The 27,397-nt window shown below is 43.6% G+C and overlaps 1 protein-coding gene across 1 annotated transcript in view; it reads left to right on the top strand.

Moving 5' to 3' along the window:
- The window catches only part of LOC110194979 (carboxyl-terminal PDZ ligand of neuronal nitric oxide synthase protein-like), a 34,713-nt gene extending 12,953 nt beyond the window's left edge, over positions 1-21,760 (top strand). The window contains exons 3-11 of the mRNA XM_020967607.2: positions 186-278; positions 1,640-1,698; positions 3,133-3,241; positions 3,714-3,843; positions 4,511-4,629; positions 5,642-5,842; positions 12,649-12,814; positions 13,567-13,771; positions 14,701-21,760. Coding sequence (XP_020823266.1) covers positions 186-278; positions 1,640-1,698; positions 3,133-3,241; positions 3,714-3,843; positions 4,511-4,629; positions 5,642-5,842; positions 12,649-12,814; positions 13,567-13,771; positions 14,701-14,995 — 1,377 coding nt within the window. The 3' untranslated portion in view covers positions 14,996-21,760. The remainder of the gene's footprint in view (positions 1-185; positions 279-1,639; positions 1,699-3,132; positions 3,242-3,713; positions 3,844-4,510; positions 4,630-5,641; positions 5,843-12,648; positions 12,815-13,566; positions 13,772-14,700) is intronic.
- The last annotated feature ends 5,637 nt before the right edge of the window (positions 21,761-27,397 follow it).

Below are 27,397 nucleotides of genomic sequence, written 5' to 3'. Positions count from 1 at the left end.
CTATGTTCTAAGATCCTTCCCTAATATAATGGACTGTGACTCTGTCTAGAATTTAGAATTCTGCCTCTGACAAAGCTAGCAGCAGGCAAATTGTTGATTGGGGATCCTGGTCGATGCTCAATGTACCTAGCGTGGCCCAGCCATGCCAGTTGCTTCCAAGTGATAAACATCTCTTTCCCCCCCAGTGTGAATTCAAAGCAAAAAACATTAAGAAAAAGAAAGTCAGCATCGTGGTGTCTGTTGATGGTGTGAAGGTCATTCTCAGGAAGATGCAGAAGGTAAGTATCTCTTACCCTAGCTTTTTTCCAAGGAGAAGCCCCCTTCTTGGAGCAGGACCTTCCATAAAAAGAGTGACCATGACCACACCACTTCCTTCTCACCCTCTGGTGCTAAGGTAGCCTTAGTAACAGCCTCCCAGATGTATCAGACCACAGGGTAGGGAAGAGCTTTTACATCAGGAGCTCCTTTAGGTGACACTGAAGGGGAAAGAAAGGAGGGAGTAGGGCTGACACCGGTGAGTAGTGGTAAGAAAGGACACTGAATTTAGAGTGAAAGGACCTGAGTTTGAATCTTGGCTTTTCCATTTATAACCTTCATTTATGATCTTAGGCAAGTCACAACCTCTACAGTTTCAGGTAGATTAAATAAGTAATCTCTCATTTCTTTTCCTGCCCCGAACCTTATATGTTTGGCCCTTAGCACGAGACTGCAGGCATATTCAGGGGCTGGCTTGTGTTCTGTCTCTCCATTACATCTGGCCTTTTCCCTTTCTCAGGCCTCCATTCCAGTCCACCCTTATCACCCCCTGCCTGGACTACTACATCAGCTTCCAGTCCCTCTCTCCTGGGTCTTTTCTGCTCATACTACCAGAGTCATCTACTCACAGTATAGCTCTGATCACATTCTTCCTCTGCTCAAATGCCACTGTAGTTTAGCAGAAGAAGTGCTATATCTGTAATAAGAGGACCTAGGTTTGAATTCTGATTATATCATTTACTATTTGTATAACCATGAACAAGTCACTTTTTCTCTCACTGGGTCTCAGTTTCCTCATCTGTAGAATGAAGGGGTTGAATTAGACAATCCCTAAAGTCTATTATTCTAAATCCTATAAGCCTATGAACTCCTCCATCCTCTGAATCCTCTTCATCCCTCAAGGCTCAGCGCAGGTGCTACCTCCACCTTCAGGAACCTTTTATGACCTCTTTCCTCCAAATTCCCATAAGAGTAGTCTGCTCCACTCAGTCTGTATCAGTCATTAAATGATCATAGAATTCAAAGCTAGAAGGAACCTTTGAGATCATCTCAACTAATGCCCTCAATCAATGCTTCACCCAACCCAGAGGTGTGCACTCAGAGCCTCTGACTTTAAATCCAGTGGTCTTTCTACTATACCATGCTGCCTCATGTGCTCATCATTCCATACGTATGAAGGCTATTTCCACCAATAAACTGGAAACTGTTTGAGGACAGGGACCCATTTTCTCCTTCTATCTTCCTGATGCCCTTATCTAATCAGCACTGTGCTAAAAGCCTTGTATTTTTTGTTTCTTGGGTTTTTTTGTTTTGATTTGGTTTTTTTTTGGGGGGGGGGGTGTTGAGTGTTTTTTGTTTTTTTTTTTTTTTTACTTCTCTACAGAGGAAGGAGTGGGCCTGGGAAGAAAGCAGAACACTAGTGATGCATGACCCTGTTTACAGGTAGGGATTGTCACCCTCATTACCTCCCTTATCCCAGTAAAAATGACTGGTGCACATGGTCATGCCATTCATCTGAGCGGGAATATCATCACCCCCACCCCAGATGTTATCGTTATTAAGAAAGAAAAGTGCAGCCCTGAACCCTATGCACCATGCTGCTGATTTTGCCCACTAGTGAAGGGGACCCAGAGAATATTTGATAACTTCAAGTGCTAGGTAGGGAGAGGGAAGGATATAAGGGGAGGACAGGATGCTTAGTGATGAGGGCAGAGGGAAGGTCTGGAAGTAGAATAGAGAAGCGCAGAGTATGCCTACTCCTCCCGCCAGCCCAGTATGTCCAGAGGCTTGAAAGAAGAAACATCCAGTACTAGAGAACATAGACAGAGATGTCATGTCTTCTGGAAGGAACCAGCTTTCTATCAGTTCAAGAAGATAGAAAATGTATGAGAGAAAAAGGTCTAGGATAAAGGGAAATTTGTTAACAATAGAACAGAATAGGGAGTGAGGAGAGGTAGAGCAGAGCTAAGTGGGAATGAGAGCAGAAAGGGATTTTTGGCTACTCTGAGTCACTGGTATAAATAAGGGAAGTGTGCTAGCCAGTCAGTTGGGTCCCCTCAACTCCATCCCAAGATGATGGAGGATAGTGCAGTCTGTTCTCTAAACAACAGGGAACAGGGGATAGAAGGAGCAGGGAGACTGGGTCTATAAAAACCAGTGGTCAGGTCATCAGCATAGCATGAACTCAGTTCCCAGTTAGGCCAAATGTCTGGAGTCCTGGTCCTGGACAGTTCTAGTAGTGAGAAGCTGAGAAGCTGGTGTCTGAGCATTTGATGGTTATAGATGACTAAGGTAGTGGTGGTGGTTTTGCCAGGTAGGTCAGTGAAACAGCAGAGGAATTAGTCCACATAGAGCAGCAGGTTCTAGGTTGCGAAGGTCCCTAAATCCAGTTGCTGAGTGCTACTGGAGTTGAAGCCTCATGCCCCATGGTCCAGTGATAAGGAAAGAAAGATCGGGTAGTGGATAGGGACCTAGGCCCTCACCTACATGGGCTCTCTGTGGCACTGTTTTTCAGAAAAGGTAATATGCCTCCACAATATGTCATCCTACCGCCACCTACCTGACCCCATCCTAGGATGCTCAGTGGTAATAAATGACTGAGGTGCTATCCTTTTCTCATATGGATTCAAGGGCACAGGACAAAATAGCACCTCCATATGGTCAGTAGTCCTGGAGCAAGAAGGCCACCAAACCTAGTCTCAGACATGGGACCCACACTCCTGGGTCTGGTAAAGTTGAAGGGAAGCTTGGTCTTGGGGAAGGAGCCTTGGTGTCACTAGTAGCCCCCACCCCACCTTGGGCACCCAGTGGTAATGGGGTACTTAGAGACTGCTGTTTTCTCAGTTGGATATGCTGACATGGCACATTTCCTCCTAGAATCTTCTATGTGTCCCATGACTCTCAAGACCTGAAGATATTCAGCTATATTGCCAGGGATGGGAACAATAACTCCTTCCGGTGCAATGTATTTAAGTCTAAGAAGAAGGTAAAAGATTGCAACATCCACGGCCAACACATCCTTTGTCCCATGCCTGACCCCCGCCTCTGTAACCTGTACTAGTGGTCATACCACAAGGAGCCCCTGAACCAGGGGGAACCTGCAGCCTCGAGGCCACACGTGGCCTTCTAGGTCCTTGGGTGTGGCCTTTTGACTGAGTCCAAGTTTTACAGAACAAATCCTTTTATTAAGGGGATTTGTTCTGTGAAGTTTGAATTCAGTCAGAGGGTCAGACTTGAGGACCTAGAGGGCTACACATGGCCTCGAGGCCACACAGAAAGTCCAAGATGGATGGTGTGGTGTGCACCTTCCCCCAACACATCCAAAGTGCGATCCCATGAGCACCAGGTTAACTTGTATAACCACTGTTAAGGGATCAGGCCGTAGTGGGATTAGGGGCTGGGCTGAGTCCTACACAGTGGGTACCAATGTATCCTTTTGTCCATCTACATGTGGGCAGAGCCAGGCCATTCGAGCAGTGAGGACAGTGGGCCAGGCCTTTGAGGTTTGCCACAAGCTGAGCTTACAACACCCTCTACCCAGTGCTGATACAGTGAACCGCCAGCCCACAGAGAAGAGGCCTCAAGCAGGTACTCCATCTTCACCTTTCTTTCAACCTCTTCCACCTAAAATATACTTACTTTGCTTAGGATGTCCCTAAGATAGCCATCAGGCCAAGGCAGGGGAGGGTCCTAGATAATTTGCTATGATACAAAGAGTGTTAATCTTGGAGTCAGGTGATTTGATTTGGACTCCTGATTCTGACTCTTACCAGCTGTGTCATCCTAAGCAAATCATTTACTTCTCTGCACCTCAGTTTCCTCCTCTATAAAATGGGAATAATAATACTTGTACTGATTACCTCACAAGACTATTGTGAGGAAACTGTTTTATTAACCTTAGAGTGACATGGAACATATAATTATTGTTGTTTATTATTCTTGGAATTCATTCCCTAGAGTGACCCCATGATTAGAGCTGGGGTACTAGAAAGAACTTATGTATGTCTAACTCATGCTTGAGGGGATTTGCTGGGATGAACTACATTCACTCCAGTTCCTCTGCCCTACCCCACCCACCAACCACCAAGACATGGGTGGGTAAGCTCAGAGGATGAAATAGGAAAAACCCTGGAAGAAGTGGAGCCATTGCCTAGATAACCTATGGACAGCATCAAGACTACAGTAACTCCTGGGCAGTACCAGACCAGTTCTTCCTCATGCAAAAGACCCCCTCCTCTCTTCTACTTTCCTACAGCATATCACCTAGAGGGAAGGAAACTAAGAGAGGAGGATGGGGCCGACGGGGACTCTGATAGAGCTGTTCTGAGGGAACAGACCAGTCACACCGAGCTGGAAAAGGAAAGACCCAGAGAGGTAAAAGATCTAACATCAGGACAGGGAACTTCTAATGTGGGCTGGGATCAGACAGAGGCAGGCAGGGAATATGGGGGAAAGGGAAACTACTGATTTGATTGGAAAGATGGGCCCTCAGAGAGCCCCTTTGTCAGAAAGTAAGACCCGCTGGAGGGTAGGGGACCCATAACACAATTTCACACAAGGATCCACTGAAGGAATTAGGAATGTTTGGGCCACAGAACAGAAGACTTACATTGGACATTATAGCTGCCTTTGGATATTTAAAAGGACTGTCATGTGACAGAGGGGTGAGACTTGTCCTGCTTAGCCCTAGAAAGCAGAATCAGGACCAATGGGAGGAATTTTCAGTAAAACAGACTTCAGTTCAATATGAAGAATAACTTCCTACCAGAGCTATCTGACAGTAGAACGAGCTGCCTAAAAAACTAGTGAGCTGTCTGTCACTGAAGGCATTCACATAGAGACTGGGTGACCACCATGAGGAGGACTACAGGAGGGATTTCTATTTCGAACAGAATTTGGAATAGATGACATCTGAGACCCCTTTTAACTCTAAGCTATTATTCTCTAGCCCAAAGTTAAAAAAAAAAAGATTTGGATTTTGGGTTCTTTCAGGTTTATTTGTTGTTTTCAGTTATCCAGGCCAGTGTGCCCTCCATAAACCTAATGGGTAAATGAAAGTTGATGTGTCTCAGTGATACAAGCCCAGCTCCCAGACCAGGCTATCTCTACCAGAAAGAGGTGTCCCTGAGAGTCCAGGGCTATTAGAAACCAGATGCATCACAGCAGGAAAGTGTGAGCCAGAGTCAGATTTCGAGTCCTACCTACACCAAAGCACACAGACTCGTAAAGATGCCAGTGTGTATGTGACTGGGTATGTTCACCACTCTGCTTCGCTATTTCTGTCTCTTTCTACCAAATCCAGTCCTTCCTGAGGTGTGGCCTGGAGGGCCCCACAAACTATTCATTATGCCTCCTCTTCCTTTCTCTATTCCCAACATTGCCCAAGGTATGCTGCTGTGTCCAGGACATTGGAGCTGGCTCTGCCCACCCTGCAAGTGCTCAGCCATGGTCACCCTCGAGAAACCTAGAATCCTCCCCCAAGTCATCAGCCATGCCAGTAACACCACTGTTGACTCCACATTGCACACGGCTCCTCCACCACCAGCTTCTCCAGCAATGGCAGCAGGCTCAGGTAGCCACTGCCCAGGTAATATTCCACCCCCTCTTCTCCTCCCCTAAGGACAGCTCCCCAGGGGCTGGGCTTTCCTGGGTGGCTTTCAGAGTGACTAAGAGATCATGGGCTTGTGCTCCCTCTATGGTCCTCAGCTTAATCCTTTGCCATCATTCTATGTCTGTACTCCTGGAATCATTCATTTCCTTAGATTCTTCTGGTCTCACCATAGACTCACCCTTTCCTTTACTGGAGAAGCAGTGTTGGTATGTTGGAAGAGGCACTGAATGTGGAGACAAACAGAACTGGATTCAAATCCTGGCTCTCTCATTTATTAGGTGCATGGCCTTGCACAAGTCACTATTACCTCTCTGGGGCGCAGAAAAATGAGGATAATGGTATATGCATTACCTTTACCATCTGTAAAAAAAAGGTATACTACTATGTGTGACCTTCACAGGCCCGTTATGAGAATAAAATGAGACACTCTCAAGTGCTTTGGAGGATGCTGAATAGCATCACTCCTTATTTTTAAAAAATGTCACTTTAAACAGAATTTGTATTTTTCTTTTTGTAAAAAACAATTTATTCTACACTCAGCCATCAATGAAAGTAAATACGTATGTATATATGATAAACATAAAAAAATTTTAAAATACAGTGTTACATAAAACCATTTTATTTAGACCAGACCCATGATTTCATTGGTATAGGGAACTGCTGCTGTGAATGCCCTTTACCAGGGCAGTTTGGTACTTGGTCTATAATGTATAGTCCTAGAGAGTTGCCTAGAGCAGAAGTTTCAACATTCTGCCTGCCTGGCCCAGGCGGCCCCACAACACTCCCAGCACAGCAGAAACCAGATTACAATGTAATTGGGAAATATGTAACAAAATTAACAAAAATATGATAAAGCATAGATCATGTTACTATGTGGTTCTCCAAGTCAATATGTTGCCCTCGGGGATCCTTACGTATCTTTTAGTGTCCTTCATTTCTATTTGAGTTCACACCACTGGCCTGGAACCCTGAGAGGTCAAGTGATTAGGGTCACATAAACTGGTATACAAATCAGGGGCAGGTCTTCTTGACTTCATAGTCAGCTCTCTATCCACTATGCCATGTTGCTTTTCATAAAGCACTCAACATTTCACAAAGTGAAGCCAAACGAATGGCCAAAAAATGTACCTGCTCTGTGTAATTTTCATATGTTTATGCAGTTGTATTATTTGTGTTATTTTCCCTTGATTTTTAAAAAATATGTCATTGTAGTCAATATGTTTATAGTTCTGGTTCTACCACTCTAACTCTGCAGAATCAATTTACAATTTATTAGCTTCAGGACCCTCAGCTTACCTAACTCCCTAAGCCTTTATTTCCTTACTTATACGTCAAAATAATAACAACATTTGCCTAACAGAGTTGTGGTGAGAAAATGCATATAAAATACTGGTAAACGTAAAACCCCTATACAAGTGTGAGTTATTTTGGTTGTTATACCCTTTATATTTATCATTTTGCAGTGCTATAATATTCTATTATAGCAATATACCATATTTTAACCATTCTTCAATCATGGGAATATAGGTGGCTTCCAGCTTCTTGCTATTTAAAAAATAACCAGATAGGTCTTGTTTTCCCTTTTTGCATACTTTTAGGGGAAAGTCTTAGCAATGGTATCACCAGTACAGAGGTTATCATAAGTTTTGTATATTGCTTAGTTGTTCTCCAAAAGGCTTGCACCCAACAGTGTAATAGAGTGCCTATTTCCCAGCAGCCCTGATAACATTGGATATTTGTTTTTGCTAATTTAGTGGGTATAAAGTGATATCTTAAGTCTTTCTTGATTTGTATTTCTCTGATTATGACTGGATTGAAGGAGAGGCATGGCATACTGATAGAGTGCCGGACTTGGAATCAGGAAGACCTGGGTTCAAATCCTACCTCTGAAACTTACTGGTTTATGACTATGGACAAATCACTTACCCTCTCTGAGCCTCAGTTTCCTCATTTGTAAAATGGGGGGTTTGGATTAGATGGACTTTAGAATGCCTTCTCATTTTACCACCATTCTCACCTTCTTATTACCCAATTCAGACTTTAGTGACAGGTCCCTGTCTCCAAGTAATTCTCATTCTTTTCTCAGTGAGTTCAGTGCTTGGCTCCCAGACTTCCTCTCCACCCCACCTTCTTCCCTCAGATATCCCTGCAGATATCCTAAATCCCCAATTCTCCAAGTTGCTCAATTCCCATGACTTATTCTTCCCTTCTACCTCAGCTTCTCACAGGGATGACTCATGCTTTTGATCATGCCTCTGAAAGTATTCTGCTTTCATGTTCAAGAACTCTGAATTTTTTTTATCTGAGCATAACATTTTATCTTTCTATCCCTTTTATGCCTCATTCTTCCTAAACCTTCTCTTTATTCCCACCCTGACCTTCAATCCCTCCATTCCTCCCTATTGTCCCAGGCCATCAGCCCTGCTCTGGCTTTACTCTCTGCCCTTCCCAGTTGGTAAGCCCATTCATTTCTGTACTGTTCTTCACTCTTGAATCCCCTGCTCTCTTCTCCTGTCATCAATCATGCCTCATCAAACCCTAATCCTGTATTACTCCCACCATATTCCTTCTTACTGCTGAAGAGAATTGGAAGAAATAACAAAACCTTGTTGATCGAATCAATCAATCAGTAAGCGTTTATTACGTGCCCTTATGGACAGCTCTGACTATCAGAAAGTCTTCATATCAAGCTGAAATCTTCCTGTAACTTGAACCTAATGCTCCTAGTTCATCCCTTTTGAGACAAGCAGAACAAGTATAATCCCAATTCAACATAACAGCCCTTTAGATATTTGAAAACAGCTGTCGTGTGTCTTCCCCCGTCCAAGTCTTCTCTAGACCCCATCATGGAGTTCCATCAATATACCTATGTACTCTATAACTTGACATTTTTGTGCTCCTTGAATTGAACGTCTAACCTCTTTTCTTAAAATACTATTACACTGTAAACTCTCTGTGGGCAGAGAGCTTGTCTAATTAAAAGGTCTTGTGTCTCCCACACCTAGCACTGGGCTCTCTACACAATAGACACATAGTAAATATTTGTTTCATATTCACGAAAAAAATGAACGCTAGTAAACTTCCTTTGTAAAACCCACTCAGGAGAGATGGCTTTTTGTCCTTCATTCTTGAAGAAAACTAATGACATCAGGAGGGTGATGTCTTGACTTGCAAGTGAACTAGATTTAAGTGAGGCGGGGTTGTACAAAGTCATCAGCCTCACTCTCTACTCCAGGGTCAACTGAGATGCAGTGAGAGACCTTGGTCTTTTTACACTAAGGTCTTTCCCCAGGTCTTATTTTGGCTGAGACAACACCCATTCAGTGATTTAAATAAAGCATGGTAAGAAATGAGGCAAAAGATGGCCTAGTTCGCCTACTCAAAATAAATAAACAAATAAATAAAACTGGGAGCAGAAGATCCTCAGGGTTTTTGGTCAGAACAGAAACAACTGCTATTTACACTTACTCTGAGCCATCAGAACCCAACAATGACCAAATGAGGCTTGGGCTGGAACCCATTATTGGCCAGTTGTGAAAGCCAGAGTGATTTGGGGTTAAAGCATTGTTAAATAGCTCCATTTGAATCCTAGTGGGCTTTATCAAAGCCTGGTTTTTCAGAACTCTATTTCAATAAATCAATTAAATCAAGAAAATAAATGAAACTACATGGGACAAAAGAGTTAATTGTCCCCATTTTTTAAAATGATAGAATAAATAAGTAGGGAAGACAGAAAAAAATCTAGCCCCCCAAGCCCCAAGAGATCTTGCGAGGCTTTAGCTATCAAAATTTATATTCTTTTCTTTTAGGCGATTGAGGTTAAGTTACTAGCACACAGCTAGTAAGTATCAAGTGTTTGGTCTGAGGTCATATTTGAACTCAGGTCCTCCTGACTTCAGTGACAGTGCTCTATCAATTGCACCACCTAGCTGCCCCTTAAAATTTATATTCTTTTGGGCAGAATACCCACATTTAAGGGAATGATTCCCCATGTAGACAGAGGGAGGGAGGGAGGGAGGGAGGAAGGAAGGAAGAAGGAAGGAAGGAAGGAAGGAAGGAAGGAAGGAAGGAAGGAGGGAAGGAAGGAGGGAGGGAAGGAGGGAGGGAAGGAGGGAGGGAAGGAGGGAGGGAAGGAGGGAGGGAAGGAGGGAGGGAGGGAGGGAGCATTGCCCAACTGGAATTGGCCAGTTGGGTCCCCAGTGGGGCAGATTATTGTTTGTCCTTTGTTCTTGAAGAGGACCGATGACATGAGGAGGATGGTGTCTTGACTTGCAAGTGAATTGGATTTAAGTGAGGCAGGGCTTCTACAAAGTCATCAGCCTCACTCTCACTCCAGAGAAAAACTGGGGATGTATAGATGTATGAGTCATTTGCACAGAGATAACAATTAATCCACAGAAGCTGATATAAGGTTCCCTCTATTTTCTCCCCTCTCCCGGTTTCCCAAATGCTCTATCTGGCTTTCTTCAATTCAACTGAAACTTTTCTCTTCAAAGTTACCGGTGATCTTTTAATTGTAAAGAATAGCGGCTTTTTCTCAATTCTAATCCTTTTGGGCCTCTCTGCAGCATTGGACACTGCTGACTACCTTCTTTTCCTGAATGTTATCTCCTTTCTGGGTTTTCATGGCATCGTTCTCTCTTGGTTCTCTTCTTTCCTCTCTAATTACTTCTTCTCAGTCTCTTTTGATGGATTTTCATCCATGGCACAACCACTAACTTTGGGTGCCTGCTAAGGTTCCGTCCTAGTCCTTCTTTCCATTTATCTCGGTAGTCTCATTCATGGATTCAGTTAGAAACTCTATGCAGATGATTCCCAGGTTTCTGTATCCAGCTTTAGTCTTTCTCTTGAGTTAGTCCTATAGTACCAATTGCTTATTGGACAATTCAAAGTAGAGTTCCTGAAGGCATCTTAAACTCAACATGTCCAAAAAAGAACTCATTATCTCTTCCTCCAAATCTACCCCTCTTCTGAACATCCCTGCTCTTCTTGAAGGAATTACCATCTTTCCTATTACCCAGGTTCACAACCTTGGCATCAACCCTCACTCCTTTCTCTCAACCCACATATACAATCTGTTGCCAAATCTTGTAAAAAAAATTTTTTCTACATCTTTCACATATACGCCCTCCTTTCCACTCAAAGAACCAACACCTTGGGTCAAGCATCATCATCTCTGTCCTGGACAATTACAGTAACCTCCTACTTGACAACTGTCCTCAAGTCTCTCCTCACTCCAATCCATTTTCCATTCAAATACCAAAAGTATATGTCTGGCCGCATCAACCCTTGTTCAATAATTCTATCTACCTTGTCTGTCTTCTTACATTCCACTCCTTTCCATGTACAATGCAATGGAGCCATACTAGCACACTCATACTCCATCTTCTGTCTATGCCTTTGCACTAGCTGTCTGCCCGTGCCTGGAGTGCTCTGCCTCTTCATCTCTGCTCCACAGAATCCCTGGCTTCCTTTAAGACCCTTCCTGGAGGGAGGCCTATCCTGGTTCTCCCCGCTGCCATTGCCTTCCTCTCTAAGCTGACCCTCCCTCCACTCTGTGTATTTCTTTTATGTTGCCCCCTCTTTGAATATGAGCTCCTGAATATTCCCTGCATTTAGCACAGTCCCTGGCATGTAGCTGGTGTTTAATAAATGCTTGTAGGTTAATTTGTTGATTAAACATCTTTTCATGTGCTATCAACATTTTGTGTCTTATCCTTCAGTTGTTTTCTGTTTTTCTTCTTTGACCATTGCTCCACCGGGGAGCATATTGCTTTTAGAGAGATGCATTCATTCTTTAGAGAGCCATCATTCAACAAGCATTTATAGATTCTGGAAACCAGATCTTTATCTGACATATTTACCGCAAATATTTTTTTCCCAATCTGTTCCCTTTTTGTTGTGCAAATAGAGTGGGTTTCTCAAAGAAGGTTTACTAGCATTCATTTTCTCACTCAACAAATATTTATCATGTATCTACTCTGTAGAAAGTCCTGTGCTAGGTGTGGGGAAGACACTATTTTTATGAAACATAGTCTCTACCCTCTTGGAGCTTACAATAGTGTTCTAGGAAAAGAGGCTAACCTTTCAATTTTAGCAGGAAAATGTCTTTAGAAGAAACCTCATAGGGAAATTTAGTCTAGAGAGGACCTTGATCAGTAGGGACACACATGATAGATGTTTTTTCAAAAATCTGAAGGGCAGTCCTAAAAAAGAGGATTCTGCTTGGCTTGAGGGGAGGGAGGGAATAAGCATTTATTTCCCGCCTATTATGTGTGAAGGCACTGTGCTAAACACTTTACAAATATTTCATTTATGACAAACAGAAATGAAGTGACTTACTCAGGCTCAAAGAGATAGTAAAAGTATGAAGTCAAATTTGAACTCATGTCTTCCTGACTCCAGGACCAGTACTTTATCCATTGTGCTAACCTGTTTGAGAAGGAAGAGCTAGGGATAATGGGTTCAAATTACAGAGAGAAAGACTTGGTTTGATGTGAAGACTGCCTTCCTCACAATAAGAGCTTTTCATAAATGGAATGGACAGCCCAAGAAGTAGTGAGCTCCATGTCACTGTAAGTCTTAAGTAGAAAGTGAATGAGCAGTTGCTGGTAATGTTGGAGAGGGGATCTAGTGCTCAAGGCCAATTTGGATTAGAATAACCTCTGTGGTTCCTTCTGATTTGGGAATCCTGATTCTGTGATTCCTTCACAATGAGAATTAGGTGGTAGAGGTGGAGGTTGAGAATGGCCACAAATGGGGTGATGATGGAAATTCTCCAGGTACAGCTACTCACAGACCAGCTGGCTGCAGAGACAGCTGCCAGAGTGGAGGCCCAGGCCAGGATCCACCAGTTGCTGCTGACCAACCGGGACTTGCTTCAGCACATGGCACTGCTGGGTCGGCAGCTGAGGGAGCTAGAGGAAAGAGCTTGGGGCCGGCCTAATGGTAAGGGGGGCTTAGGGCAGGACAGGGAGCTGGTGGCGAAGAGAGGTGGCTCAAGATAGAGCAGGGGGCTGGGACTGGCCTGCTGGTTTGGGATTGGGGGAGGCTGTGAGTTTCATGTGGCCCAGGTAAAGATAGAAAGAGGAGATAATGTTGACCTAATAATGAAGGGTTCCAGGATTGCAGAGGGGTATCCTGGGCTCATAGTACAGTGTGTGTGTGTGTGTGTGTGTGTGTGTGTGTGTGTATGTGTATGTGTGTGTATATAAAATTACCATTAGTTTTTTACTCGTACTAAATTATGTGAAGATTTTGAACTGGTTACACTGAGATTTTCTTTTGCTCCTTTCATAGAATATAGAATGTTAGAGCTAGAAAGGACCTAAGAATCCATGTTCTCGAAGTATCTCACTGGGCTTCTCTTGCTCTAAGTTCAAAAGGAGGAGGCCCAGCAATTATCTCCAGAAGGGAGAGCTAGGGAAGGCAATGGAAGACCCTGACCTAAACATGAACAAAGAACAGAGTATGTTAGAATTAGAAGGGACCTCAGAACAAAAAAGACCCTGACCTTTCCTTATTGATGAGATAGAACATTAGTACAAAACAATGGAGAATGTCAGAATTAGAAGGGACCTTGGGTAGGAAGTACAGGAGTTGGGGGCTGCCAGTCTCTGAGGGCCTGCCTGGGAATCTTTAGCAGTAGACTCTTGTCAAAGAGTTTATGGTTCTCTCTTTCCCTTCTTCTACCCAAACAGGTGGCCAGTCTCTGCAGAGCTTCAGCCTTAGCCTGGACCGGGCCTCCACCCTGGGTCCCAGGGCCCACAGGAGCCAGGACACTGTGGGAAAGGTTAGCCTGACTTTGAGAAGTAGGCATCTGCCTGGGCTCGGCCAGAGAGAGGAAGACTCCAAGGAGACTGAACAGGGAGGAAGTCCCTCCAGTATCACAACCAATAAGGATAGGTCAGTGACCCCACCGCCTCCCTGCCCTCTCTCCTGAAGGTAGACAAAGTGCCCTCTTCCCCACAGTCTTAGAGAGACATAAACACCAGCTAGAGGGCATTGTACCTTCTCTAGATACTGAGGGCAGTATGTTATAATGTAAAGAGTGATAAAATAGGAGTCAAGAGACCTAACTTCTTGTCCTGGTTCTGTCCCTAACTCAACCCCTCTCTAAGCCTTAGTTTTTCCTTCTGTAAAAAAGGGGGCAATTGAATCTAGACTACCCCTTTCATAAATATACTTTGAGGATCTAATGAAATAAAATATGAAAAGATTTTTTGAGGCACTTCAAAATACCAAATAATGTAAAGGATTATGATTAATAGGGTCGTAGGATTTAGAACTGGAAAGGACCTTTGAGCGGGTCTAGCCCAATCCCTCATCACAGAGATAGTAAATTGGCAGAACTGGGATTCAGACCAAAGTCCTCCAGAGCTTGTTCCCTTTTTACAACACTCCTATACTTCTGATGGCCCTAGACTCAGGACCCTCCCGTAGCTGTCAGAAATGGAATCAGAGCCTTGAAGAGAGAGTGCCTCCAGGTTCTGCTTTGAGGCAAAATGAACTGGAATCAATGGGGAGGAAGCCCTCCTCTGAATTTCTGCAGCCAATCCCCTACATCCCAGCCCTATGCCAGCTCACAGGAAGGACGAGGCAACGAGGAAAGCATTAGATCATCCCTCTGTCTCCAGACAGGCCTTCCCCCAAGTGATTTATGAAGCCCTTTCCTCATAACAACCCTGATGGGATTAGTCCTATTTTTTAGATGAAGAGCCAGATTCAGAAAATTAGAAGTATAAAAATACAGGAATAATCCTGACTCCAGGCCCTGTGCTCTTTCCACTCTTCATCCCTTCCTCCCCTTCCCAATCTCCTGTACTGTTCTCCAGGCTGCTGACGTCACCATCCATTCCCAAGCTTCACCCTCCACCCCCCACCCTCAAGAAAAGGTTGACCAAGACTTCTCTCAGCCTGGACTCAGAGCCTGACCTGGGACAACCATCCTCCTTTGGAACTCCAGACCCAGCGAGCAGTGACACCTTGGAGGAGGCCAAAGCTGGGGCCACTCAGTTGCACCTCTCACCCACAACCTTCCTATCTGGGGCCAATAACACGATCTTGCACATCAGCTTCTCTGATGAGGATGAGGAGGATCCAGCCCTCGAGGCTCACGGTCCTGCATAAACCCACCCCCTGGCTCTCTCCTCCCTTCCTTTCTTTCCCTTCTTCTGGATCCTATAGGGGAAAGCCCTCCAGGTTCACCTGGAACTGCCCAGGGTGTACCTAAACTTGAGCATAGAGCAGAAATAGCCTACTATAGTGTTAAGAGCACTGGACTTGGAGTCAGATAACCTGGGTTCAAATCCTGGTTCTGCTCCTTAGCCTTCTGTGTCACCCAAGACAAGTCACTAAACTTCTCTGGGCCTCAATAACCATCATCTGTGATTTGATGAGGTTAGACCAGATTATCTCTAAGTTCCCTCCCAGCCCTTGATCCTGTGACTATTCCTTTTGAAGCATCATGGTGTAATGACAAGAGCATGGTCTCGCAGATCTAGATTTAAATCCCACCTCTGACACTTAGCTGTGTGAACCTAGGCAAGTCATTTCACCGTTCTGAGTTTCAATTTCCTCCTCTATAAAATGGGGAAAGAAATCCTTGCACTACCTACCTCATGGGCTTACTATGAAGAAAGTACTTTGTGAATCCCAAAGTGCTCTAGAAATGTGAGCTGTTGTTTTGGGGGACCATCTCAATCCTGAGTTGCTTTGTATGTTTGTTTGTTTGTTTTAATGGGTTAACCCTAGCCTTAACCAGCTGAACAATTAGAAATAAGATATATCAACTTCCTGCTGGCTCCCCCAGACCCTTTGCTAAGATTTCTTCTAGCTAATTCTCTTTTCTGGCATTTTTCCTTTTTAGGCATCAGTTTCCTCATCTATAAAATAAGAATATTGGAGTAAGTGGTCTCTAAAGTCCATTCCAGCTCTAAATTCTATGACCCTATGGTCTTTGCTCCCACTTTCTTCTCAGGCCTGGAATGATCTTCCCCTTCCTCCATTTTCCTCTTGTGAAGTCCTTCCCATCCTTCAAAGCTCAACTCAGCTACTCCTTCCTCCATGGGGCCTTCCTTGAACATCTCAGTTCCCTTTCTCTCCCCAGATGAAAGAGATCTCTCTCTCTCTCTTTAAATTTCTATGGTATTTTGAGGGAATCTCTGCTCTGCTATTTTACTTTAACTTGTGTTATATTTATGTGTGTCCATGACCTTCTTTTCCCCCCGCCTTACAACTATGGGCTCTAAGAGGTCAGGAACTGTTCTCATTTTCTATCTTTATTTTTCACATTGAGGCAGGTAGTAAGTCATAGCCTTCATGCTGGGGGGGACCTCAGAGGTCATCAAATCTAACCCCTTCATTTTACAGATGAGAAAACTAAAGCCCAGGAAGGATAAGTGACTTGTCTGGCATCACACAACTAATCAAAGACAGGGTTTGAACCCAGGTCTTCCACACCCCAAGTCCAACACTATCCACTACACCACACTGCCTCATGTTGTATAGTAAAGTCTGAGGTGGATAGAAATATAAAGTTCTATCCTCCTGGACGTGTCACACGCCAGTTCTCATTTTGTGACTCCTGGCTGGGCCACCATCATGATCAAATGAGAACCTGTGTCAAGCACTTTGCAAATCTTAAAGTGCTACATAAATCTGAGCCCTTATTATTGCAGAACCTTAAGAAGGTCGCTTCCTTACTCCCTGGGGTCTGATAAGCCTCTGTCCTCTGTAGAAGAGGAAAATCCCTTCAGACGCATCACACCATTACTTCCGGATGTCCTCCATGGGAAAGAATTGAATAAGACCTTCTGGAGAGCTAGAAACCGTGGAAAGACAGCAGAAAGGCCCTGAACACCTGAAATTGGGCTTGGGGTGTAGAAGAGGGACAACACTGTAGACAAATGTCACTATGTCATATTTTGGCCACAAGCCAAAGATATATGATATAGAATCCCCATGTCTGTAACCATCTCCAGTTTTTAAAGCACTTACGATCTGTGAGGGAAGGAACGCCAGTGTCATTGTTGGTATTTTACAGATGAGGCAACTGAGCCCCGATAAAGGGATGTGAGTTGCTCAAGCTTACACAACTAAAAAGTTTCAGGGCTGGGACTTAGTCCAGGTCTTCCAACTCTCTAGCTCTTTCCACTACCTGCCACTGCCCCTTAATCCTGGGGCCTCCCCACCCCAACTCCTAGGCAACAAGACTCCCCCAGCTTGGACACTCTGGGCTCTGAGTTGCAGCCTCCTGGAGTTCCTATAACTTACCCTCCCTCTGGGATGGTAAATCCTGAAGCAGAGATGGTCAGCATCCAAAGAAGTCAGGGCCCAGCAATGACTCCGGGAATATAAATCCCTTTACCCACCCTGGGGAGGCTGTCCCAGTGTCTCACATACTAACCCTAAGAATGTGAGAGATTCCTCCTTTCCCTCACTCCCAGGTCAGCATCCTATAATTCCTCTGAAAGAGATGTAAACAGCAAGAATGGGGAATGAACATGGCAGAGTTAGATTGCATGAACTTTTTAAGAGAAAAGGTTATTAAAAGATGGTGTTGGAAGAATGGGTTTGGAAGTGGGGAGAAGTGAATGTCCTGACCCTGCCTACTAGCTCAGTGAGTGGGAGAGATCCAGGTTCTGTTGATGCAAGGAGATGAAGGACAGAAGGATCAGAAGAAAATGTTGAGGTTAGAGGGAAATTTATATTTCCAAAGTAGTTTTAAGGGAACGAGTAGAAAAGGATGGGAGAGTGATCAGCAAAGCAGGAAGGCCATGTCCATACTTACTACTTATCTAGGAATAGAAAAGAAATAGGGGGAGTGCAAAGGCATGTTCATGATGCTTTCCTCTTTGCAAATTCAGAGAACTTTTGACTTCTTAATTCCTTTGCCTGTTACACAGGAATCCTAGGTTCTAATGGTAGCTGTCACTTCCTGGCCCTGTTACTCTAGATAAGTCACTTGACCCTTCCAAGCCTCACATTTGTGTAATTAACAATCGCTTACATCTGTATATTGTATTGTAGTAGAAAGAGCATAAGATTTGAAGTCAGAAGATGTGGGTTCAAATTCTGACAGTCTCTAGCTGTGTGACCTTGGCAAACCCTGAGCCTTAGTAAATTGGGGATAATAATCCCCTTTCTGAGGGCAGAAGCTCTTGTTTTTTCTTTGCACCCCCAGTGCTTAGCACAGGGCCTAGTACTTAGTAAGCACTTAATAAATGCTCATGGATTGATTGAAAGTGGGGTTCATGACCCTTAATACAAGAGAGCAGGAGTTCTTAATCAGGGATCTGTGAATTTTTTTTAATATTTTGATAACTATTCCAGCATAAGTGACTTCCTTAGTAATCCTATGTATTTTATTTTATTCATTTAAAAAAATTATTCTGAAAAGGGATCCATAGGTTTCACTAGACTGCCAAAGGTATCCAAGATGCAAAAAATGTGAAGAACAACTGCCATGAGAGTAATGAATTATTATATGGCGCTTTATTCTCACAAAGTGCTCTCATACACAGTATCTCATCTGTTCCTAATAACAGCCCAAGGACAGAAACAGGACAGGAACTGTTGTTATACCCATTTTATGGATACGGAGATGAGGTCGGAGAAGTGCCTTGCTCAAGGTCACACAACAAATCAGTGGCAGTCAGAACTAAAACCCAGGTCTTCCGACTTTCAGTTCAGGATGTATTGCTGTATGATTCAGAAGTTCGGAGGTGAAAGGAGTGGTGTGAACCAGAATCAACAAGGGCTACTGATTTGGTGTGTGGTCCAACAACCCAGTAAGTCCAAATGGCCTGGTCTCATACTACCATCTTGTGGCCATCTGAGGGATTGCCATAATAATAATAATAATAATACTCAAGTTTCCCAATCTAGAATTTGTAGAGAGTGGCTCCCAGAATAGAGGAGAAGATTCTTGCCCTCTATTCAACAAACGTTTATTAAACAACAACAGTGTGTAGAGAGTTGTGCCAGGCTCTAAGGGAAATGTAGGGTTTAGATAAAATGAGGCCCTGACCCTCCTGGAATGTAGTCTAGTAGGAAGGGAAAATATATAAATACAGATATCCTATAATACCTACTATTACAGTTAATTGCCTTAGAGAGGTATAAAACAAAGTACTATGGGTATATGAGTTAATGTAATTAAAATAATACCAAATAATCAATTTTAATTGTCTCTAGAAGACCCTTATGCTAATACTCAAGTGTGGCCAGGCTTCTATAGCCTGTCTCTCCATTAGTAAATAGGTATAATTAATTCATTCCTTGAATTAGTTCATCATATTATGAGTATAATTCGTTCATCATATCATCAAGATAATGGTAATAAACATTTATTAAGTACCTGTTATTTACAAGGTCTATTAAGCCCAGGAAAAACAAAGACAAAAATTAAACTGCCCCTGCCCTCAAGAGGTTTATGTTCTACTGAGAAAGATGATACATAAAAATAGATAAGTTACTGCAAAATAATTTGGGGGGGGGAATACTATAATTATAGAGATCTAGAATTTCTAAAAGGAGGTGGTACCTAAGGTAAACCTTGCAGGAAACCGAGGATTCTAAGAAGCAGAGTTAGGGAGGGAGGCCGTTCAAGGCATGTGGCACAGCCAATGCAAAGGCCCAGAGACTGGAATGCTGAGTTTGGGAAACAGCATGTAGAGGCCAGCTGAGGTGGAATTGAGTGCATAAAATGGGAGGAATGTGAAATGTGTCCATAAAGTGGTCTAGAGCCAGAATAGGGAAGGCTTTAAGTGGGAAGCTGAGAAGTTTGCATTTTATCCTCTAGACAATGGGGAACTATAGGAGGTTACTTGTGCTTTAGGAAGATGATTTTGGTACCTCCTGAGGAGGAGGAACCTGAGAGAGGAGAGACTGTGGAAGAAGGGAGACCAGTTATGCTATTGTTAATAGTCAAGGCAAGCAAGAGGGATGAGGGCCTGAACTAGGGTGGGGGCTGTGGAGGTGGAGGGTAGGGGTTAGAGAACAAGGGTGTCAGGAAGGTAGGAGGGAGAGCCTGGCCTGAAGGGAGGATAAGTGAGGGGCAAAACATTTTTTCCAAAAGGGTGAGATGAGGTAAGTGTTATTACCCCAACTTCGCAGATAAGGGGACCTGAAGCTCCAAGAATTTAAATGACTTCCCAGTGGTCTCACAGTTAAAGAACTTTAGAGCTCCAAGGGCAGTTTTGGCGCTGGTCTACTCTCCCATGCTGCCCATTCTGAGTAGATGGGATGGGACAGGGAAGGAGGAGACAGTGAGGGCCAAGCCCTGATAGATCGAGCAGGGCTGGAGCTGTGGAATGGAGAGACTCAAGGCCACTAGCAGGGGATCAATGCTGGGATGGGCAAGCACAGGCTCGACTCACAAAATAAGAATCATTACTTTATTGTAGCTTAAAGAGGCACCTATAGGAACTTAAGGCTGCTGTTTGCTGACTACTGCACCGGGTGATCTCTAACGGCCTGCCCAGCTCTTCTGTCTTCTAAGACTCGGCTCATTTAGGATGCCTCTGGGAAACCCTTCCCCATGCTTCCAGTGACTTGAAACTAGAATCCTAGCAGGAGGGAACTGGAACTAACCTGAGAACATAGAAGGTCAGAGCTAGAAGGAGCCTTAGGAAACTAGTCCAAGCCCCTTGTTTTACAGATATGGCCACCGAAGCCCAAGGAGTTTTAAGTGACTTCTTTAAGGTCACATGTCCAATAAGTGTTGGAGGTGATGTTTGAACCCAGATCCTTTGACTCCAAAAGTGCATGCTCTTTCCATTGTGTTACAGTTCAAAGGCTTGCCCAGTGTCATACAGTAATTAGCACAGCTTCAATTATAACTCAGGTATGACTCAAAATCTAGTATTCTTCTCCCATACCATGCTAATCCATATAATAAATAGGCTGTGTGATGTTGGACAAGTCATTTCCTTTCTCTTAGCCTCTTTTTCCTCTTCTGGTAAATGAGGTATTGGACTAGAAAAGCTCTCATAATCCTCTTCCAATACTGTTTGACCAATCTGTCTCCATTGCCATGGAGGAAATAACTCTCCACAAGGACTTGAGGGGCCAAACTCAGAGCCCTTCAGAGGAAGTCCTAAGGAGGCCCCCAACCTGTACCTGAGGAAAGTAAGCTCTGGAAGGAAACTGCAACACTAGGAGTGAACACCAGGGGGCACTGCTACCCAATTTACTGCTACTCCTAAAAGCAAGCTACTTAGACCATGGGTTTGTATTGGGGATTACTGCTCTCCTTTCTTTGAGGAATGAAGTGGCAAAGAAATTGATTTCCCACTTGAGAGTTTCTGCCACATCTTGTGTGGGCCAAGGAACTGATTATGTTCCCAAACCCATTCAATCTCTCTTATCCCAGGTTCTCTGCTCCAAAAGAGTCTCGTGGAATTACAGAATATTAGGATCAGAGGGACATTAGAATACAGAACAGACGCTATCAGGTTTGGGGAAAAAAACTGTTAAGATCAACCAATCCACCCTCCTTCAATTTTACAGATTGGGAAACTGACACTCAGAGAAGGGAAGTCACCTACCCAAAGTCACACAAGGCATTACTGACAGAGGTGGGAGAAGAACCCAGTTTTCCTGATTCAGTTGAAAGGCATTACATATTACATAGGAAAGCCCGAGAGATAGGAGAAAGGATAGAGGATGAAGGCCTCCCCACCAAGGGGTTTTCTCTTAGCCCAGCCTCCTTGTCCTTTAGTCTGGCCCAAAGATAAGGCCAGAAAGGGGAAGAGGCGTGAATATTCAGAATTATATAATTTTTTAGAGCTAGAAGGGACCATATATATGTTTATGTAAGTTTATTCATATATGTATAAGAGTATATGTAACAATGTAAAATTTTCCAGAGCAGGGACTTTTTATTTTTTATCCCTAGTACCTACTGTAATGCCTTGCAAACAGCAGGTGCTCAATAAATGCTTGTCAATTGAATTGTGTGGGGAGTGGATGCACATGTATATAAATGTGAAGAAAGGAAATGTGAATATATGTATGTGTGTGTGTGAATGCATGCATCAGTATATTATTGGGTATTCGTGCCTATATATGTAAGGGTAAATGTGTAAGAGTGTGTGTGTACGTGTGTTAGGTATGTGTATAAAGGTATGTCATTATAAGAAGGGCATGTGTGGAGTATGCATCTGTATGTGTTTAAGGGGTAGTGTCTTTTTATATGCTTCTTATATGTAAGAGTATATGTATACATGGTTGTATTTGTGGCCATGTGAGTGGATTCTCTAAGTTTCTACTCAAAGGTGTCTCCTTCCCAGGTCTCCTTCTCAGCTTTCCCTCCCTTCCTCCAAGGCCCCATTCTCTCCCCTTGTTTCCCCCCAAGGCCTCTTACTCGAGTCATTTTCCTCCCCAAATTTAATGACTCCTCCACTCTCTTCAAAACAGCTCCTTCCCTTCACCCCACAACATCAACACAACCACTTATTGTAACCCACAAAAGAAGCCTTTCTCTCCTACTACACATTCCTCTGGGCGAAGATAAGTAAGAAAGAGGCTGAGAAAGGGTGCAGTAGAGCGTGCAAAGGCCTAGAACTCAGGGGAGTAGGGTTCCCAGTCCAGCTCTGCCATTCATTTTCACCCTCTCTAAACCTCAGTTTCTTTACCTGTGAAATAGGAATAACAATTGTTGTCCAGCTTACCGTTTTATTATGAAGGTAAAATGATAATAGATGTGAAAAGTTTTTGCAGCTATAAAGAGGCCAACTATAAGTATCAGCTATTATGAGCTCATCATTCAGTGATTCACCATTGCCTATGGAATAAAGTCTATGGTTGCATGGAAAGAGCCAAAGACAGGGAACCATTAGACCTGCTTTCAAACCCTAGCCCCACCACTACTTAGTGCAGTCCATTTGTCATCCGTCATCATGGTGGTTTTCCTAAAGCTCAGGTCTGACTGCATCATTCCCCAACTCAATAAGCTTCAATGTCTCTAGTCTCAAAGATCGAACATGAAGTCATGTATTTGGTATTTAAAGCTCTTCACAACCTGGACACTTCCTACCTCTCCAGCCTTCTGCTTTCCTCCCTTCCATGAATTCTACAGTCAAGCTATACTGCCTCCTTGCTGCTCCTCCCACTTACTGCTCCATTTCTCACCTTGATGCTTTTGCACTGAGTGTCCCTATGCCTAGAATGCTGTCCCTCTTTACCTCTTGGGAATCCCTGGTTTCTTTCAAGACTTCACTCAGGTGCAGCTGCCTTCGGGAAACTTTTCCTGGTACCTGCAGCTGCTGGTGCTTTCTTCTCTAAGGTTACTTTGTGTATGTCTTGTATATCCCTAGGTATGTATAGGTGGTCTATGCCACATGTAGCCCACAACACTCCCAAGTGCCGAAGAACCAAATCAAAATGTAATTGGGAAATATTCAACAAAATAAATAAAAATGCAATAGAACATAGATAATGTTCATATGTGGTTTTCTAAGTTAGTATGCAGTTACAAATGGTTTAGTGGCCTCCATTTCTAATTGAGTTTGATGGCCAGTGTTCTATGCCATTAGGCATAAGCTCTAGGCCAAGATTAGTTTCATTTAGGTCTTTATATCCCCAGAGCTTAGCACAGTGCCTGGAGCAGAGTAAGTGCTGAATAAATTACCTGTCTGATTGATCCTAGGTGAGTCACTTCCCCTCACTGGGGCTCAATTTGCTCTTGTAAACTGGGGAGATTAGACTAGATGATCCTTCCTTTCCTTCTCAATTAACATTCTATTTTCTAAAGTCCTTTTCTGCTCCGAGACATTCCATGTCCTAAGGTCCCTTCCAGTTCCCACATTCTGTGTTCTAAAATCCTTCCTAGCTCTAATGTTCCATGTTCAAAGGTTCCTTTGTTGAATTGAATTCGAACATGTTATATTCAAAGGTGTCTCTGTTGAATTGAATTCGAACATTTTATGTTCTAAGGGTCCTTCCAGCTGTAAGCCTCTAGGATGCTAAGTCCAAACTCCTGGGTATTCCAGATCCTCTACCATCTGGTGCCAACCTACCCTCCAAGCTAAGAGGAAAAGCTGGCCAGTTCCAGGCCCCTGGGCAATCCCAGCTCCCATTGCCCCTCACCCACAGGGCCTGGGCCCTGGTGCCAATGTTGAATCAGGGGCCTGGAGAAGCCTGGCAGTGGGGGGGTTGGGGAGGGAGGGAGGGAGGGAGAAGCAGTTAGCATTTTTACATGTTTGTCATGCTGACTGTTCAGGAGAGGGGGAAAAAAAAAACAACTTTTCTTTTCTTCCCCTTGGATGTCTGGTAATCAGGCTGGACGCAGGTGGTAAAGATCTCTATCCGTCAAACAATGCAGTGCAGTTTGTAACCTGTGACTAAATTTGGTGTTCGTTTTAATTTAGAGTCTGCGTTGGGCTTGCCTGTTCATCTCTATGCAAAGGAGATGAAATGAATATGCAACTTTGGGCCTGTAATTGTACCGCTTCAATGCAGCACTATAATTTTCCAAACAGGATCTTGCAATCAGGCCTCTATTCATTAGTGTATAAACAATTTTGTTTCTCGGCTCTTCAACTTGCCAATCATTTTCCCGAGAGGGAACATCTTTGACCAAAAAAAAAAAATCTACCACAAAGTTTCTTTTGTGCGGGCGGTGGTGGAAAGTTAGTGGGGGACTTGTGTGGACTTTGGGCCCTAGTGGGTGGTTTGGGATCCCAAAGCCCCAGGGGTCTTTGGGCCCTCTGTCTCAGGGGCCAGGGTTCATTGTACTTTCCTTGCCCCCAGCTGATTTTGGGCCCACCACAGACTGGGTTTTCCTGGAGGGAAGATTATGGAGCTCTCTTCACTGGGGAATTTTGGGGGGATTGGGTTAAACCCCTGCAGTCCCCTAGGGGAAAGAGGCGGTACCATACCAGGAGGATCTCAGCCTGTCACTAAAGGAAGGAAAATCACTTCCCAAGCTAGGAGGTTAGAATCTTGGATGGGGATATTAGGTTACTAGGTGGGGAGGGCTTTGTCATGCGCACAGCTAAAGGAGGAGCTCCTTTCATTGTAAGTTTTGGGGCCACCACATCCATCACCAGGGACTCAACCTGTCACCCCAACCCACTGTGACATAGACACATTCTCTGTGTCATATCTCCTCAGTTACAAAGATGGATGTGTGCTTTATGTCTGCCTGTGCACATTTTTGTGTATTCTGTGCCTAAATCTATGTGACTATGCCATGTGCAAGGAGAGACAAGCTAGAAGGAACCTTAGAACAGCCCTCTGTGTGTGTGAGCGCACACATGTGTCTGTACGTTCATTTATTCAGAAAACATTTATTAAATACCTATTATGTTCTAGGTTTTATGCTCAGCATTAAAGAGGAAGGAGACAAGATGCAAAGACAAAGAAGATTAAACCCCCCTGACTATACCTGTATGCTTGTTGGGGTGTCTGGGTGTGTGACTCTGTGTGTGTATGTGAGGATGTATCGTTGTCCATGGTCATCCGTGTCTGCATACATGTGTAAATACTCTCTGTATGGAGAAGGTTTGGGATCTGTGTTCTTTAGATTCAAAAGACGTTCATTAATCTTTTTTTTTTTAATATTCAGGGCCCTATACTTAGCATTAAGTGTATTCAAATGAAAAATAACATAGCTCCTGCCCTCAAGGAACTCATAGTCTAGTCATAATAATAACAGCCCACCTTTCTATAACAATTCATAGTTTTCAAAGCAATTTCCTCACAATATTTCTGTGAGACGTGAATGTTATCTCCATTTTACAGCTAAGGAAACTGAGGTCCAAGTAGGTAAATGACTTGCCCAGGGTCACATAGAGTGGAAAAATGCTGGCTTTGGAGTCAGAGGATGAGGATTTGAATTCCAGCTTTTCCCACTTCCTATCTGGTGAAATGACTGAATCTGAGAGTTGAAGGGGACCTCAGATGAGAGGCCTTGCAGTCCCAGCCATGCCTGAACAAGAATCCCCTTGAAAGCATGCACAACCAATGGTCAACCAGCTTTTGCTTGAAGACCTCCAGGGAGGGGAACAAGCTACATCCTGAGGTCCCCATTTCCACTTTGGGGTAGTTCTTCTAATGGTTAGCAGGCTATTTCTGACATCAATCCTAAATTTGCCTGTATGCAGCTTATACTGATGGCTCCCAGTTCTGTCATCCTGGGTCAAGCAGAACAAAGCTAATTCCTCTGGCAAGTGACAGCCCTTCAAATACTTGAAGATAGCTATCATGTCCGGCTGCCCTCCCCACCCCCCAACCATTCTTCTTTTCTCCCAGATAAACATCCTTTTCTTCAACCTAGTTTTATGTGGCATGAGGTCACATGACAAGTCACTTAGTTCAATTCAACCAACAATGTATTTATTGTTGTTGTTCAATAACGTCCTACTCTTAGTGGCCTCATTTGGGGTTGTCTTGATAAAGATATGGGAGTGGTTTGCTGTTTCCTTCTCCAGCTCATTTTTATAGATGAGGAAAGCAGAATTAAGTGACTTGCCCAGGGTCCCAAAGCTAGTAAGTGTCTGAGGCCAGATTTGAACTCAGGAAAATGAGTCTTTCTGATTCCAGGCCCAGCACTTTACTCACTGAGCCACCTAGCTGCTCAAAATTTATTAATTGCCTACTATGTAATTTATTTATTGATTGATTGCACTGCTATCAGGTGCTGGGAATAGAAAGACAAAACAAAAAATAGTCCTTGCCCTCAAAGAGCTTTTATTCTGCTAAACCTCATTTTCCCCTATTTCTAGAATGAAGGGATTAGACACTAAAATCCATTCCACTTCCAAATCCTCTGAGCCCATAATCCTAAGGGTTGGGAGCAGAGCCCTGTCCCGCCCTACACTGACAAAAACACTCTGTGTTAAAATCAAACCATATTTATTATTCCCATTTCCACGGTCTCATCCCACTCTTTCCTAAAACCCTTTCTTTGCTTATAGCATCACACATAAAATACTTGAAATGGATTCCCCTTGTATCACTTCCTATCCAAATCCTTCCCTTGGTTTAATATGTGGTTCAGGTACTACCTCCCCCGTGAAGCTTTCCCTAGCTACCTACACCTATATCCAAAGGAAGAGTTCTCTCTATACAAATTTAATTAGAACATTTTATCTATCTTAATCCTCTTCTCCTATTATATTTTTCCTTATATTATATTTATCTGGTACTTAACCATATGCCCTCTGGTGGAGTATAAGCTCTTTGAAGCCAGGGACTGTATCATTTTTTATCTCTATAAAGCACTTACACAGTGCCTTGTGCACAATACATAATAGATGCTTAATAAATGTTTGTTAGATGGAATTGGTAGAAATATCATGATATGAGTTAGACTATAAGTGCATAGGAGAAGGCCAAACAGTGGTATGAGAACACAGAGAAAGGCAAGATCACTTATAGCTAGGGGCAAGCTGGGGATGGGTAATCAGGGAAGGCTTTGGGTAGGAGGAGTCATTTAGCTGGGCCTTGAAGGAAGGGATGGATTCTCACCAGGCAGTGATGTCTGAAGAAATCATTCCAGGCATGGGAGACATCACAAGCAAA

Source organism: Phascolarctos cinereus, unplaced genomic scaffold (genome assembly GCF_003287225.1).
Source record: "Phascolarctos cinereus isolate Bilbo 61053 unplaced genomic scaffold, phaCin_HiC Scaffold_2;HRSCAF=192, whole genome shotgun sequence".
NCBI lineage: Eukaryota > Metazoa > Chordata > Mammalia > Diprotodontia > Phascolarctidae > Phascolarctos > Phascolarctos cinereus.
This window is presented reverse-complemented; position numbering and strand designations above follow the sequence as displayed.